Source organism: Zeus faber (assembly GCF_960531495.2).
Source record: "Zeus faber genome assembly, chromosome: 17".
NCBI lineage: Eukaryota > Metazoa > Chordata > Actinopteri > Zeiformes > Zeidae > Zeus > Zeus faber.
In genome coordinates this window covers 24,680,198-24,696,621 of record NC_137204.1, presented here as the reverse complement: position 1 = coordinate 24,696,621, position 16,424 = coordinate 24,680,198, and the positions used below count along the sequence as shown (strand labels likewise).

General features: G+C 47.3%; 1 protein-coding gene across 1 annotated transcript in view; it reads left to right on the top strand.

Moving 5' to 3' along the window:
* Positions 1-16,424, top strand: part of npr2 (natriuretic peptide receptor 2) — a 65,348-nt gene that overhangs the window by 29,446 nt on the left and 19,478 nt on the right. The window contains exons 8-14 of the mRNA XM_080017549.1: positions 1,815-1,935; positions 5,444-5,518; positions 8,856-8,933; positions 13,372-13,476; positions 14,757-14,828; positions 15,900-16,059; positions 16,176-16,331. Of these exons, the coding sequence (XP_079873675.1) occupies positions 1,815-1,935; positions 5,444-5,518; positions 8,856-8,933; positions 13,372-13,476; positions 14,757-14,828; positions 15,900-16,059; positions 16,176-16,331 (767 nt within the window). The remainder of the gene's footprint in view (positions 1-1,814; positions 1,936-5,443; positions 5,519-8,855; positions 8,934-13,371; positions 13,477-14,756; positions 14,829-15,899; positions 16,060-16,175; positions 16,332-16,424) is intronic.

Here is a 16,424-nt window from a genome sequence, read left to right as displayed (position 1 = left end):
GACTGGGTGGATTTGGGGAGTCTGGAGCGCGGGATGTGGAGCAGGGCGGCGTGGCTCTGTTGTTTTAATGGAGGGCTGGGTCCAACACAGCGAGTCACATGAAACAATAGCCCCAGTGTGGAGCCCCAACACTCTGCTGCACGGGCTGCCAGGAGCTTTAAATAGAAAAATACCTCCTCTTAGAGGGAGGAGGTGTGTGTGTGTGTGTGTGTGTGTGTGTGTGTGTGCGTGCGTGTGAGTTTGGATACATGTTTTTATGTGTGTGTGTGTGTACATGTGTGTACGTTAGTAGGTTCGTAAACTTGTGTGTGTGTTTGTGTGCATGTCTGTACTGTATATGTGTGTATGTTTTGTGTGTGTTTCTTTGTGTGTGCATGTGTGTTTGTAGGTGTGCATATGTGCGTATATCTGTGTGTGATTGTGCATGCGTATGTGTGTATATTTGTGTAATTTTGCATGTGTGTACATGTGTGTATGCTTGCATATGTGCGTGTGTGCATGTTAATGTATGTCTGTTTATACGTGTGTGTGTGTGTGTATGTGTCTATGTCTACTTACGTGTGTTAATGTGTGTGTATCTGTGCATGTTAATGTTTTTGTTTGTGTGTGGATGGGGGGGTGTGTGGGGGGTGGGGTTTACTGGTGGTTTTACTAGTGTTTCCTGCAGTCGGAGGTCATGTGATGTGACATTTCCATCCCCGTGCTGGCGCGCGGTCCGGCGTATTTACCGACACAAACAAGCTCCGACGTCCTGCCAGTCAGAAACTCCAAAATCTGAGAGAAAGGAGGGGATGAAAATGAGCGCGAGAGAGAGAGGGAACGAGAGCGAGAGACTTTTGGGGCCAGCCAGGGTGGTTCAGCAAAAGGGTAAAACATGGTGATATGCAAACGCTGCAATAATTTCCTGCAGCCATCTGGAAGTGTTTTACACCTTTCAGCCCGGGCCCGGAATGTGCCGCTACTCCTTCCTCGCGAATACCAAAACGAATTCCCCCCAAAAAAAAACGAATTACCTCCGACGTCTCAACATCTCCGGCGATCGAGAAAACCTCTTCGACCGTTCGCCCGAGCGGGCGATTTTGAGGTTAAAGAATCCCCGCTCCGCTTTTAAAAACCCTGCTTTTCCGATAAATCTGGCGAATTAAGTTAAGGAACGGCGGTTCCGGGAGATCTGCTCCAGATGTGATGCCCCCCCCCCCCCCACACGCGCTCCACCGTTGTCTCCCACACAACGCTCAAAACATGTCAGAGACGTGGAATACCTGGAACTCATTAGACTCCCCCGGCGCGCAGGTATCTGATCGGTTATGGTGTTTGTAATTGTGTAACGCCTTCCACCTTGTCATGTTTTTCTGCTCTAGTTGGATATTTGCGTCAAAGCAAAATGCCGAGGAGGGGGCGGGGAGGGGTGGCACATGCCACCGCCGAACATATTTAATAACATTTAGGAGCGTAATCTCCGGAAATACCACTGGGAGAGATGAAGATCAAATGTAATTGAGCGAGAACGGAATAATTATCCCTGTCGGGGTCAAAACATAGCGTTCTTTCAAAAACAAAACATTTTCGTAATCAAGACCGCGCTTTATTATGTTGGTCTGATAACAGCCAGCCCAGGTCTACAGGGGGGGGAGCGTCGGTTGTTTCCGTGGAGGTTCTGTGGAGGGGTGAATTCAAACAGATGTGGCAGCTGTCGAAGCCATCAGGCCGCGACGTCCGTCCGGCGCTGAGGTTTCTCTTTTTGCCTTCTCATCATGGTTCCCCATCGGTTACACCGCCCCTTGCTTTTCTTTATTTTTTTCTCCTTTTTGAAGGAAGCTGAAGCTGGAGAAGGAGCTGGCCGGAATGCTGTGGAGGATACGCTGGGAGGACCTGCAATTCGAGAGCCCCAACAAATACCACAAGAGAGCCGGCAGCCGACTCACCCTCTCGCAGGTGCACTTCGCCGCGGGGGCCCGTGCCCGCGACACGTTCGTACCGCATCTCTGTCGCATGTGTCGCTGGAAGTACAAAATGACAAAGAAGCGCCCCGAGGAGAACGGTGGTTCTCAACGTGGGGTTGTAGGGGAGGGCCTCCAAGTGGGGGTTGTCTTTTAAGAGGTTCCAGGGGGTCCCCGGCAAAAATGATAAAAAAGGTTCGACTTCAACTTTATGGCTTTTGCAAGACGTTGGCACCGTTAGACAATGTACAACGATGACTGTTTGGATACTGAGTGTAGACAGGTCTGGAAGTCTGGACTCAATCATATCCCTCTGTCTATCTCTCAACCGTAAAACATATCTCCGATTGGGCTGTCGGAGACAAAATGTTATGAAACGGGGTCTCTGGCCTAACGGCGTATCAAATTGAGGTTCCTTGAAAATGTTGAGGATCACGGAGCACGGTCGGAGTGACAAGCCATATCCCTATTGTTGTTGCTCTGCGTTTTTTTTAAATTTTTGATCTCAGTGTTATTCAGGCAAGATGTGTCTTTTAGTAGCAGTCCTCCTCCAGGTTATATAAGTCCCAGCTTGGTCTCTCGGAAGTCGTTCCCGTCCAGCGACTCGCCCCAGCCGCTTAGACCGCACTGCGCTCACAGACAACCCGCGAAGACAGACAAGCCGAGCGGGGGTCGAGAGTAACAGCGTCCCACCGTCCCCAGGACGGTAGGAAAATGTGTTTGGGACGAAGAACAGAGAGATCTTCCCCGAGATGTCTCTAGGACCACAGGGATTTTTGTATTTATGCATCAGCCGGCCAGCCCCCCCCAAAAAAAATTTTTAACGCCAGAAATCCATTTATTATCCGGTGCCGGGTGCCATGGGCTCGCTGTCTCTGCTCTGACAGTGAGTTGACACACACACACACGCACCCCCCTGTGTGTAAGTGTGTGTGTGTGTGTGTGTGTGTGTGTGTGTGTGTGTGTGTGTGTGTGTGTGTGTGTGTGTGTGTGTGTGTGTGTGTGTGTGTGTGTGTGTGTGTGTGTGTGTGTGTGTGTGTGTGTGTGTGTCTTACCTGCCTGACGTTAACAGGGCTTTTAGTTTGATATTTTATCTGTTTTGCCCTTTTTGTAAAAAAAACAAAACAAAACGCATTCCGTTCACCGTGTAGACGGCGAACCAGGAGAAGACGGACCGGTGGAGCCGATGCGGTCGTTCAATGTAAACTCGGAAAATTGTGCTGCGTTTTTGAGAACCCGGAAAACTGTAAAACGTACCTAACACAACTAAACTGGACCCCGTGCGTTGATGCCTGCATCTAAATTCATGATTATTATTATTATTTATTTTTAACTCTGCGATCTTGGGACGTGAGTGATATTAAGTCAGGAAGGCTATGCACCACATTTGGTAACGGTTTTTCAGAATAAAAGCACAGCATCGGATCTAATGGGAAGACTTTGTATAGAGTTTTGGAGAAGTGGACGTATATACAGGACACGCCGTAATCCAGTCCAAATGGACACGCGACTCAGTTTTGGATCTGGACCTACCAGTTGAGAGCCACCCGAATAAATATTATTCTAAAGAACAATTTAATAATTTATTCGGACAAAAAAAAGAGAACAGGTAACAGACCATAACACATTGATTGTCCAGGTGAGATATGAAAAAAAAAAATTAATCCAGACGGTTAAGGATGTTAAAAAAAAATACAGGGTACTTACTGGGTCCCTGAGGTGCTTGAAGTGCTTGAATTTCGGCCTCAGAAATGTAAGTGCTGGAATACTTTGAAAATAGTTTATTTTGTGCTGATGTGCTTAAAAATTCCTTGAAAAAATACGCAATCATTCAAAACCTGTGATATTCCCCCTGGTTCTGTTGAAATTTAAATCGTAACGTAATGAACATTTTCCGTAATTGCTTTGTCAACATAGATGATACCAGGGAAATGTAAACGTAATCCAAATACTGTAATAGACCATGCTTTACTTTTTCAAGCACCATTTGTTACATTTTCAAGGACTTCATGCAAAAAAGAAAAATTATGCATTTTTGATGTGATTTTTATTAATAAAGATATAACGTAATCTCCGTCTCATACCACTACTGTATCGAAAATGCATCATATTTTCTTTTTGTGTGATGTCCTTGACAATGCAACAAATGGGGCTTGGAAAAGTAGAGCTTAAAAGTCCTTGAATTTCATTCAGGAGCGCCAGAACGAACCCCCTGTTTTTTAAACCCACAAACTGTAACAGTCGTTGGTCACACCTAATGACCTCATGCCGTCATTTGTTGGCGGCGTCCAAAGCATTTCTTCATCATTTGGAGCTCAGAGCTTGTTGTTGCTCCGTCAGTAGCGCTGGCGCGGGCTCCGCTCCGTGATTAGCGAGTTGTTGTCGCGCTGGCAGGGCGCAACGCTGCCCCTGCCAGCGGGAAAGACTCGCTCTCATTCATAATCAGAGCGCTCGGAACGAACATCAGCCTCTCCGGTGCCACTTGTGGAGTCACGGCTGTAAAAATAGCAACCGCAACGAAAAAAATCTAAATTGCAAATTCTTATTATTATTTTTTTTTAAACGCTCGAAAAACCTTCGAGTCGCAGGGGCTCTGCGCGTCGGAATTTCGGTTTCGAGAAAGGGAAAAAAGGATGAGACGGCGGAGGGAAGACGGGAAGGAGAGGAAAGGGAAAAAACGCGAGCCAGCAGAGGAAGACCTTCCAAAATGCTTTGTTAGTTTACGCATTCTTGACATCCTTCCCAGTGGTTTATTGAAGGTGGCTGGGTTTGCGGTGGCAGACACATATTAAATGATTGTTAAAATAAGCTCGGGGCTGGCCGCGCTCCTCACACATATAATACCTCATCACGTTCTCCAAGTATCAGATTGTGTTGTCTGTCTCTCTTGGACTGCGTCTTGAGAGGCGCACACCCACACACACACGTTAAAAACATTCACCCAAGCGCGCGCGCGCGCGCACACACGTGCACGCACACACGCATGCACGCACATACCCACACACACGTGCAAGCGTTCATGATGGCACACGCACACACCTTTTTCATTACTGGTTTTCATCCCAATTCCCGGGAAAAGACTGTGGAAAACAGAGCAATTTTCCAGGCCGATGTATTTTCCAGCGTGCCGTGTGCGTTGCCAGTATTTGCATTCTATACAAATGTGTCGACGCGTCTGACTGTCTGCGTGGAGTGCGCCCACTTCGTTTCGATTCCCTTTCTATTCGCACTGCAGATATCTGCCCAAGGACTCTGCCGTGTTATTATATAAAAAATAAAATATATAAATAAAATAAAGGGAAAAAAAGACGTAGGTGAGAGATAAACCCCGGGCAATCAGACGCCGCGGATAATGGCTTCGTCGGACGTGGATGTGATTGCCTAATTATTTTTCGTACACAACAGTCCTCCGGCTCTCCCTGCCGCGTTGCGGCGGCCGAGGCGCGGCGTCTTCTGGTCGTCGGTGTCTTAACCGGTGTTTTCCTTCCCTCCACCTTTTGCAGAGAGGCTCCAGCTACGGCTCCCTGATAACCGCCCATGGAAAATATCAGCTATTTGCAAAAACGGGCTATTTTAAGGTAAGGCTTAGCGAGTTCTGACATTTTCAACTCCTGCGCGCTCCCTTTTCCACCCACACATGTGCACACCAGCACAGGAAGCAGAGGAGCCGAAGAGAAGTGGGAGGGAGGGAGGGAGGGAGGGAGGGAGGGAGAGAGAGAGAGAGAGAGAGAGAGAGAGAGAGAGAGAGAGAGAGGGAGGGAGGGAAAGAGAGCGAGGGAGAGCGAAGGAGACGGGAGAGAGAGAGGGAGCTAAAGAGAGTGTTTGAGTTTTTAAAACACCTTTATTTGACACACGTGGTATCTTCTGATGCCGAGGGAGGGAGGGAGGGAGGGAGGGAGTAAGAAAAGGAGTGAGAGGATAAAGAACATGAAAGAGGAGCGAGAGAGGGGGAGGGAGAGAGAGAGTAAGTAAAGAAGCGAGGGGATAAGGAACGTGGGAGAGAGAGTAAAGGAGCGAGGGGGGGAGACAGAGGGGTGTAGAGGCGAAAAAAGGGTAGAGAGAGGAGAGGGGGAGGGTGATGAGAGAGGGAGTGAATAAAGAGAAAGGAGAGAGAAGGACAAAGAGGGAGAGAGTGGAGAAAGGAGTGATGAGCGAGAGAGGAGAAAGAGAAGGCGAAAGAGAAGAAGGGAGAGAGAGGAGAAAGAGGAGGCGGGAGAGAAGAGAAAGAGGAGGAGGGAGAGAGGAGAAAGAGAAGGAAGAGAAAGAAGAAGGGAGATAGAGAGGATACGGAGGAGGAGGGAGAGAGAGGATAAAGAGGAGGAGGTAGGGAGGAGAAAGAGCAGGAGGGTGAGCGAGGAAGAGAGAAGGAGGGAGTAAAGAAAGAGAGAGAGAGAGAGAGAGAGCAAAGAAAGAGAGTGAAAAAGACAGTGATAGACAGGAGAGAGATGGACAGGAGGGAGTGAAGAGAGAGAGAGGAGGGCGGTAGAGAGAAACAGAGAGAAGGAGGGGGAGAGAGAGAGCGAGAGAAGGAAGGCGGTCGAGGGAAAGAAGGAGGGAGGGAGAGAGAGAGAGGAGTCAGAGGGAGAGAAGGAGGGCGAGAGAGGGAGAAGGAGTGGGCGGGCGCCGGCAGTGGATTGGAGTGAACGTCGACTTGTTGCTGCTGTATCCGCGTTGATGCGCTTCTCTTCATATGAACGGCAGAGTGCTGGTGAGGAGGAAGCGTGTCAGAAAACAAACAAATCAGGAGAGAATAAACCTAGAAAAGAAATAAACACGTCAAAATAAATATGGGCATCAAGGAAGGAATCTCGTTCCTATGTCCGTCGATTATCTCTGATCGCCGGGGAGCCAAGGACGTGCAGTGTCCAGTTTGGTGCAGTTTGGTGCAGTTTGGACGCTCGACACGTGTCATATTGATAAACCTTGAACAAACAGCAGGGGGGGGGGGTGGGCGGGGCTTCAGGAACAGCGAGCCGCTCGGCTCTACGCAACAGCAGCGGCTGGGGGGCGGGGCTTCAGGACGCTGCAACTGAGTCCCTCACAACCGCAGTGCAGCCCGTTCCGACACAGGGGGCGGGCCGGAATCGCGCCCCCCCCCCCCCCCCCAAAACGAACTGTTATCGTCGGTTTTGTTTGGAGAAACGGTGCGTCGCGCGTCGATCCCTTTTCACCCATCTGGTGAAACCGAACCGGCCCCTGTTTTGGTGATCGATCCTATCGACGCCAGAATCCATTTTGGTGATGCTTTCGGCGTCGGCGCCCCCCACCCCTGCAATGCAGCCCGTTCGGCCATGTTTGGAACGGGCGCAGCACTAATAGGTGTGTTTAGTCCACAGTCTGACTAATGGAGTCGGTCGTCAGCGCCTGTTTGCTTTCATCAGCGTGTACTCAGTGCACTTACCCCAAACACAGCCTCACTGTTTGTCATTGAAAACCGGGAGTAAATGGAAAAAAATGTTTAAACCATGCCCCCCACCCCCGCCGCCGCCACCACCAAAACGCCAATGTATTTTTCACACACCGCAGATACGGTCTGTGATTCACAAATCCGTGAGTAATGGCACAGGGTACTCGCTGTCCCTAAGTATGAATTACATTTTGTCTCTTGCCAAATACGAAGCTTTTATGAGCTTTGAAGATGTTCAGAGGAATTTAGACACAGAAGACGTTCACACATAAGTGTTAATCAAGTGTTGATTATTGTTGGTGAAGAATAATTCCAAAATTGTTATTTTTATGGGAAATTTTAAACCGTTGTTAGAATTGTTGGAATAAACAGAATGGGAATTAGGTGCATTTACTATATCAGTTGGGTTGAGGAAAATCAACTGTATTAACCAGAATGTTATCAGCCAAACGTTACTGTCAGTAAATGGCTCTTCTTTATGTGTACTATCACACTATTATAAAAATGTTTTATTATATTATATTATATTATATTATATTATATTATATTATATTATATTATATTATATTAAATTATATTACATTTTATTATTATTGTCTAATATATAATATTAATATATATTATAATATATTATGTATTTTATATGTATATAATATTTAATATAATAATATATATAATGCATTATATTTATGAAATTAGCAAAAAAACACAGTAAAATTGTTAATTGCAATTATTTGTGTTGCTGGTTAATCGTCAACTATATTTTCATCACACGTCCGCCTGTATCAGAGGTTTTCAGTTCTTCAGTCGGTACTGCAGCCTGCTGTGCCAATCAGTGTGGGAATCCACGGTGTCTCTGTGGATTTGTCCCTGTGTCTCCCCCCCCCCCCCCCCCCCCCCTTGTGGATTTACCGATTTTTTTTCAACCATCAAAGTGACGGACAGAGTAGTTGATCCTCGGTCGCCGGCAAAAAAAATCCGGAAATGTACCTGCGGTCTGCACCGCCACCGAGCCGCTTCCCCAATTTATTTCCACGGACTCTGATTTAACTCATTAAAATCCACTGTTGATTTGTTTTCCCCCTAAAAATAATGGATCAACTTAATCAAAATTTTGCTTCAATATGTAATGATTTTTGACCTCCAATTTGCACCCCAATTTCCCAATTTTTTCATTTGAGCCTAAAAAAAATAGATGCGCCACAAATTGAAGCGCTCGCAAATTGAACACTCATTGTTGACGTTTCAGAATCAGAATTACTTTAATTCTGTCTCATCCAACCCCAAATGCATGTATCTCACTTTATCGCATTATTTATTTTATACAAAGAAAATGCACAATTTAAAGGGAAATGCACCAGAGTGAGCTTCAAACAAACCTTTGAAATAAAAGATTTGACTTTCTGGATAGAGCGGGCCCAACGAAGGACTCTTCAGTGGCGATAGGACGGAGTCCCTGCTATTTCCCTGCTACGTTTGATGGTTTTTCTCCCGCTCTTTTCATGCAGGGGAACCTGGTGGCCATCAAGCACGTCAACACAAAGCGCTTGGAGCTGACCAGACAAGTGCTGTTTGAGCTCAAACACGTGAGTACACGTCTGAGCGCGCTTTGCGCTCCGAGGCCCGGCCCCTGTTTGGTTTTGGCCCCCGGTCGACTTTTTTTTCATTCCGGCCCCTCGGTTATATTCCCCGTCCAGCCGCCTGTCGTCCTCTGATCGATACTTCACCCGTCTCCTTCATTTCCGAAACCTTTCGGTCGCACGTGACGCAGGGAGAGGGGGAACTCTAGCTATACAAGTATTATATAATATATTATTATTATTATTATTATTATTAATATTATTATTATTATTATTATTATTATTATTATACTATATAATATAATATTATATTATATTATTATGATATGTATTATAGTATATTATGTATTTTATATGTATATACTATTTAATATAATAATATATATAATGCATTCTATTTATGAAATTAGCAAAAAACACAGTAAAATTGTTAATTGCAATTATTTGTGTTGCTGGTTAATCGTCAACTATATTTTCATCACACGTCCGCCTGTATCAGAGGTTTTCGGTTCTTCGTCGGTGCTGCAGCCTGCTGTGCCAATCAGTGTGGGAATCCACGGTGTCTCTGTGGATTCGTCCCTGTGTCCGCCCCCAAATTAAAAAACGACTAAAGAGCGGTACATTTTTTCGGGGGGGAAGCGTGTGTTTCCGGGCCGGTTTGATCTTGGGTGGTGTAGTTCATCGGAGCGTGACATCAGCCTTCAGGAGGGAGCTTCAATAATGATTGGTGCCGTTGTTACTGCCACTCAGCATCCTGGACGGGGAGCTAAGACGCCGCAGAGTTGTTTGCTCTGCTTCCATGATAATAATAAAGGTGGGGTTGACTTGAGGAAACTGTCTTGCTGAACAAAACGTATCACGTTTCAGTCGGCCTCTGTTGTCCGCAGAGATTTTATTTTTCTCGACCAAGACGAAACCCGACGGACAGAAAATACATGAAGCTTTTTGCCCCCGGGTGGAGCCAACATCAGGGTCTGTCGAGGAAAAGACTTTGAAGTGTCAATACACAACGCCGCCCGCGCCAGGCGGATTACACCACAAGTCCCAGAATTCCGTTCCAAACTGCAACAGGGATTTTCTTTTTTCCGCCATTTGTGGTTCATGCTCATTTTCTCTCTCGTGCTGGCTTTACACCGAATCCAACAAACAACAACGACGAAAGCGTCAGTCCATTCATTGCTACGGAGAATAGGTGCGCGCGAAAGGTTATCGCGGGATCCAGCCGTCGGATGTGATGGTGGATCCGGCGTGAGGCGGGCCTCCGGGCGGTCGCTTTCTCCTCTCAAAGGTTTTCCTTCTTCTGATCAACTGTTTTTTTTATTTTTGGGATATTCTTCCATCCGAGGCTGAGGCAGTCCATCCATACCGACGGTTTGCGGATCGCAGCAGGCTGCTTCTGCAAATTCGCCGCTGCTGCCTTCCTCTTCTTTCACGAGGTCGATCGGTGTGCGGCGGGCCCCGCCACTAGCAACGCAAACAGCATGTACAGCAGAGGAGCACGTGCATTTATAATAAATAATAAAATACAGGATTTTTTAGGTAATCCGCTTCCCCCCGCCTCCCCCACGCCCTTTTTAAACAGTGTACTCACCTCCCCAAACTTAATTTCAAGCCAATGAATGTGCGAATGCACCGGAGGGTTTGGAGGTTAAGGTGTTAGGTTGTTAAAGTGTTACTCGCGTAAAACTACCAACACGCCGACGTTGATGAACGTCCGTCCGCTGTGCCTCGGCTTGTTTTTCGGATGTTTTTTTTTTTTTTCCCCCTCAGAAAATGGGGAAAAGAAGAACACGGGGAGCTTTAAAAGAGGGGGGTGATCTCACCTGTTTTGATATGGCTTCTCTTACTGAAAATGTGTGTTTTTAATGACTAGATTTAATGACCTTAATGACCCCCCCGCAGAATGTAGGGAGCGGCCGGTTATTAGAAGCGTGCTCAGAGCGGGGACTCGCTCGTTACTTCAAACACGGCTCCGGAACAAAAGGGTTAATTTCCTTAAAGGGCCTCATCGACGTTAATCACGGCAGCTGTAGATGAGCTCCTTCCGCCTGTTAACTCGCTCTTCACGACTCAGTGATAAGAAAGTAGAGGGAGGAGAAGCCACAGAGCCAATGTGGAAAAGGGATGAAAAACAGCAAATCGGCGAAAGAGAAAACCCAAAGCCAATAACTTAGAGGAATTACAGTCGTTGCCGTGGACATAATAGCTGCTTGTGGTCGACGTTTTTGGTCTTGGTGACTTTCCCATACTTTTATTCACTCTGTTGTACGCTGCACTCTTGACTCTGTTCTGCTCTGCTCCGCGCTCTGTCGTGCTCTACTCCACGCAGTAGTCTGCTCTGGTCTTTTTTTACTCTACTGCACTCTGCTGTAATCTGTACTCTACTCTGAAGTCTATTCTACTCTCCTCTACTCTACTCTGCTGTCATCTGTACTCTATTCTAAACTCTGTTCTACTCTACTCTACACTTTGTAGTGCTCTATTCTACTCTACTCTACTCTAAACTTTGTTCTACTCAGCTCTACACTCTAGTGCTCTATTCTACTCTACTCTACTGTAATCTGTACTCTTCTCTAAACTATTCTACTCTCCTCTGCTGTCATCTGTACTCTACTCTAAACTTTGTTCTACTCTAAACTCTGTAGTGCTCTATTCTACTCTACTGTAATCTGTACTCTACTCTAAACTGTTCTACTCTACTCTACGCTCTGTGGTGGTCTATTCTACTCTTCTCTGCTGTCATCTGTACTCTACTCTGAACTTTATCCTACAATACTCTACTCTGCTCTACTCTGCTGCCATTAGTACTCTACTTTATACTCTGTTCTACTCTACTTTAGTCTACACTCCGTACTGCTTGACTCTACTCTACTCTGTACTCTACTCTATACTGTACTCTGTTCAAATTTACTCTGTACTCTGCAGTGCTCTGTCTTCTCTACTCTAATCTGTACTCTACTCTATACGCTGTTCTACTCTACTGTACTCTATACTCTGCAGTGCTCTACCTCTACTCTAATCTTTCTATACTACTCTAGTCTACTCTATACTACTGTGGTATATGATGTAGTGTACTCTACCTTAATTTACCTCAAGTTTTCTTCCTTTCATGTGAGTTTCAGGAGTTACTGGAAGGGAGCTTTGTGGACCTAGAAGCCTTTGTGGCCCCTGGGTGGGTCGACAGCAGCATATGAGAGAGAGAGAGAGAGAGAGAGAGAGAGAGAGAGAGAGAGAGAGAGAGAGAGAGAGAGGGAGAGCGCGCCCTCTGAGCTGGCAGCTTCTCGGACGCCCCGGGGGCCTGATCTGCTGTTAGGCCACAGCTCATGAAAAAGCCCAACCAGATGGGGAAGAGAGGGGCCTGCCAGTGGAAAGTTAACCACTTGTCATCCAGCGCGCTCCTCTCGCCTCCTTCCACTCCTCCCTCTGACCCCCACCTCTTCCTCCTCTCCGATTCCCGCTCCTCTTCCTTCTCCTCCGCCGCCCCCGCCGCCGCCTCCTCCTCCTCCTCCTCCTCCTCCTCTTGCTGGTGTTCAGCAGGGGAAATTATATAGGCCAAAGGGTAGGCTAACTCAAGTTTGGTGTGAGAGCAGCTGTCCTCCTGCCTCTCCGTCAAGTGGATCCAAAGTAAAACAAACAGTTGAGACTTGCACAGTTCTCGAGGGTTTACACTGGGTCTGCCAGTGTGCGGCTTATCATTACCATGAGTCACAACCTGGACAGTGTGTGTGTGTGTGTGTGTGCGTGTGCGTGCGTGCGTGCGATCCGTTCATGGTGAAGACGCGGGAAACCCCTTGTCGCTTCGCTTTTTGCGCTCAGAAAAACCGCTCCGTTCCGGAGAGCTCTCATTAACGCTTGCGCTCGGAGCAAGCCCCCGGGACCGACGTCTCCCTCCCGTTAACAGGTTCCCACTGAATACGATTTGTTTTTTGGAAGATGGACGGCGTCGCGTAAAAAGAAAACAAAACCAAAAAAACTCGCGCATGGAATTGGTGATCATTTTTCCGTGCGCCTTTTTTTTTTTTTTTTTTCTCGCGCGCGCGTGTTTCGCCCCATGCCGCTCTAATATTACTGCCAGTACGTCCTCTCAACACCTCAAGGTTTTTTTTTCTCCCGCTGTAGCGCCTCAGTACACTAGCCCATTCATTACCTCCAAGGGCAATTTATTCACATGCACATGTGTCAACTAGGTGCCCTATACAGGAATGCTTCTCAACACATAGAAAATACACTGTGCCAACTGGCCTACTGTAAACACGGCATTCTGATGAACTGCTGGCAGAATATTAGAAAAATCCATAAATGAACCATCAGTCCTCCTCTTCTTCTTTCCCTCGAGTTTTTTTTGGGCGCGTGGGGGGGGGGGTGCGCTAATGAAGTTGGAAAGACGTGACACTCACGGCGGCAATGCGTGTGTTTTTTTTTTTTTTTGTCTGGCTATTTTTAGATGAGAGACGTTCAGTTCAACCATCTCACCAGGTTCATCGGGGCCTGCGTCGACCCCCCCAACATCTGCATCGTGACGGAATACTGTCCCCGAGGGAGCCTCCAGGTGAGCACGCCGTCGCGCCGTCTCGCCGCCACGCCTCCTGTTTGCCTGGCTTCACTGACGGGATCCTTCTGGCGACATCGCTGTCGCCAAAAATAAATTTCCATGTTGGACGAAGGCTGTTTTGTACGGAGTTGTTGTACTTGTACTCCAATTGAGACCCCACCCGCCCCCCCAAACCACACACACATACACCCTGGTCATTAGGAGTCATTCAACGGGCCCTGGTCACAGATGTAATCGCGGCCGTCCAAAATAGGATTTTTCTTTCCAAATCCTGGCTCCCACAGTAACACCATTGTTGCTCTTGAGCGCTATCAGGGTCAAATCTCCGCCCAAGGCACTGAGTGGCGTCTGCAAACAGCGTCGCGCAGAGTTGTGTAGCGTGGGGATGTAAAAACAACGGCCGATTGTGAGCTCAAAACAAACTTGACGCGGCGTAACGGTTGGCGAGCGTAACTTCAACGCGGGTCACCCACAAGCCGCCACGCACCTGCATGTCCGATGCTGAGAAGCGGAAGACGTGCCGGACTGTATTCACATCGGAAATGTCGCCGCACAATGTCAGTCAGTCCTCGTACTGGCGGGTAACCCCGGTAACAATGGGAATCGGACCACCGGCTCTCGTTGGAACGAGTTGCAAGTATTTTTTTAGTCAACCGTGGAGTTATTGTTTCCAGGGATTTTTGGCCTGCAACGGCTGGACGCATGGCCTGCGACCAGCTCCGCTTGGCTGTGATTTGGTAACAATGCGCCGAGGAACACATGGCGGAACAAACTGGTTACTGGCTCGGCACCAAAGTGTTGTAGACATGCTTGTGGCCCCCGCGTCCCTGCCAAAAAGAAAAAAGGGAAGAGATGGAAAAAGGATGGGGAAGCGTCCTGCACGGGATTCATCCTTCACACTTGTGGAAAGGTATTTCTCGATCTGGATGTCGTCTACCTGGATCGTGTGCAGCAAACGGATTTCATTTCCAGTAACTGTCTTACGTCAGCCCTTTCTGGGGTCATTATTATCGTCCTTGAAGTAACCCCTGATTGTGTGTGTGTGTGTGTGTGTGTGTGTGTGTGTGTGTGTGTGTGTGTGTGTGTGTGTGTGTGTGTGTGTGTGTGTGTGTGTGTGTGTGTGTGTGTGTGTGTGTGTGTGTGTGTGTGTGTGTGTGTGTGTGTGTGTGTGTTAGTGGAGCTGAAAAAGTGTTATCTATCTGTCTGTTAATTTGAGTATATTTGAATGCGCTCGTTCCCCAAATTGCTCACAATCTTTTTTTTTTTTTCTTTTCCAGGACATCCTGGAGAACGAGAGTATCAACCTGGACTGGATGTTCCGCTACTCGCTGATAAACGACATAGTGAAGGTACATGGTGTGACAGGCGGAGCGACAGGATGTACATTACTGTCACGCTGGGCGACAGGGCCAATCCACTTATGAATCCAATTATAATTAGATGAGTTCATTACTCCATGACTGGAGCTCAGAGGCAGGTGATAGTTGGAATTGCCGTGTGCTCTGCAGAAGGAGCGTCACTCAGCCAACACCCTTTTTCTGATACTCTCATTATTTCAGTTATTTGAGGTTTACACTCAATGATGGAAAGTAGTGAAGTTCAAATACTTCATTACCGCACATTTTTCAAGTTTCTGTACTTTTTGTCGAAAGCCAAAGTACATTTTGTTTTCGACACTTTGGCTTCACTCCGTTTCAAAGCGGTCGTCTTTACTTTTCACCCTTCTACGTTTCCAATACAGTTGCGTTACTCATTACATTTTTTTTAAATTCAGGATTTATATTTATATCTCAAAATCAGGGATGGGATCCATCAATTAGCTCATCGTTGATTGATTGGTTACATTTCCTAGTTACTCTTTACAAATATATTTCATATTTCATATTTCATATCTGAAACCAGGATATGGGATTCCATCAGGTTCAATGACAAAAATGTTCAAATTCTAACTATCAACATTACAATAGTTACTAGTAGCTGTTGGAACAGGAAGCACTTTAGGAACTAAAATATAATTACTAGTAAGTTTTAAAATGTGACTAGTTTGTTTTATGGATTAAACGTTGAAACGGCTCTCCATGCAAAACACTGGTGACTATATCTATGGACACATGCGTCTTTGGTAAAAGTCGTGATGCTCCACTCAGTCCCAACAAAACATTGAGCGTTGGGCTCGGTAGCCCAGGTCTCCCTCGGGAGCAGCAACGTAAATAGGAGCGCGTTGGCGGGAAGTCCCCCCTCCGCCGCGATGCCATTCAAACAAAGTGCTCAGTATCCTTCCACTTGTTTAAGGTCGGGCCGCTAAACTTTTTCCGTACGGACGGGCTCTGTGTGTTTTCACGTACGACTTGAGAAAAGGATCAGCGCCCCCGTCACGCTCGACTTGCCGACACTCTCCCCTCCTCCTCCTCCTCCAACAGGGAATGAACTATCTCCACAACAGCTACATCGGCTGCCACGGAAATCTGAAGTCATCTAATTGCGTGGTGGACAGCCGCTTTGTTTTGAAAATCACGGATTACGGCTTGGCCAGCTTCCGCTCGTCCTGCGAAAATGACGACTCGCATGCACTCTATGCAAGTAAGTGAGACGTCCCCCCGTCCTGGCCAACAGGGAGACTGTCAACGAGCGCGCGCGCGCTCGCGCATGTGTGTGTGTGTGTGTGTGTCTGACTCCCTGCGGTGCTGCACTCCCAGAGAAGCTGTGGACGGCTCCGGAGCTGCTGATATACGACCGCCACCCCCCACAAGGAACCCAGAAGGGTGACGTGTACAGCTTTGGCATCATCCTGCAGGAAATCGCCCTCAGGAACGGACCGTTTTATGTGGAAGGCATGGACCTCAGCCCCAAAGGTAAACACCGGCGTCCCGTGGCACCAGACGGCCGTGGCATCAGCTAATGGGCGACGCTTTGAACCGACTCCTTTCATAAACACGGTTGTTCAG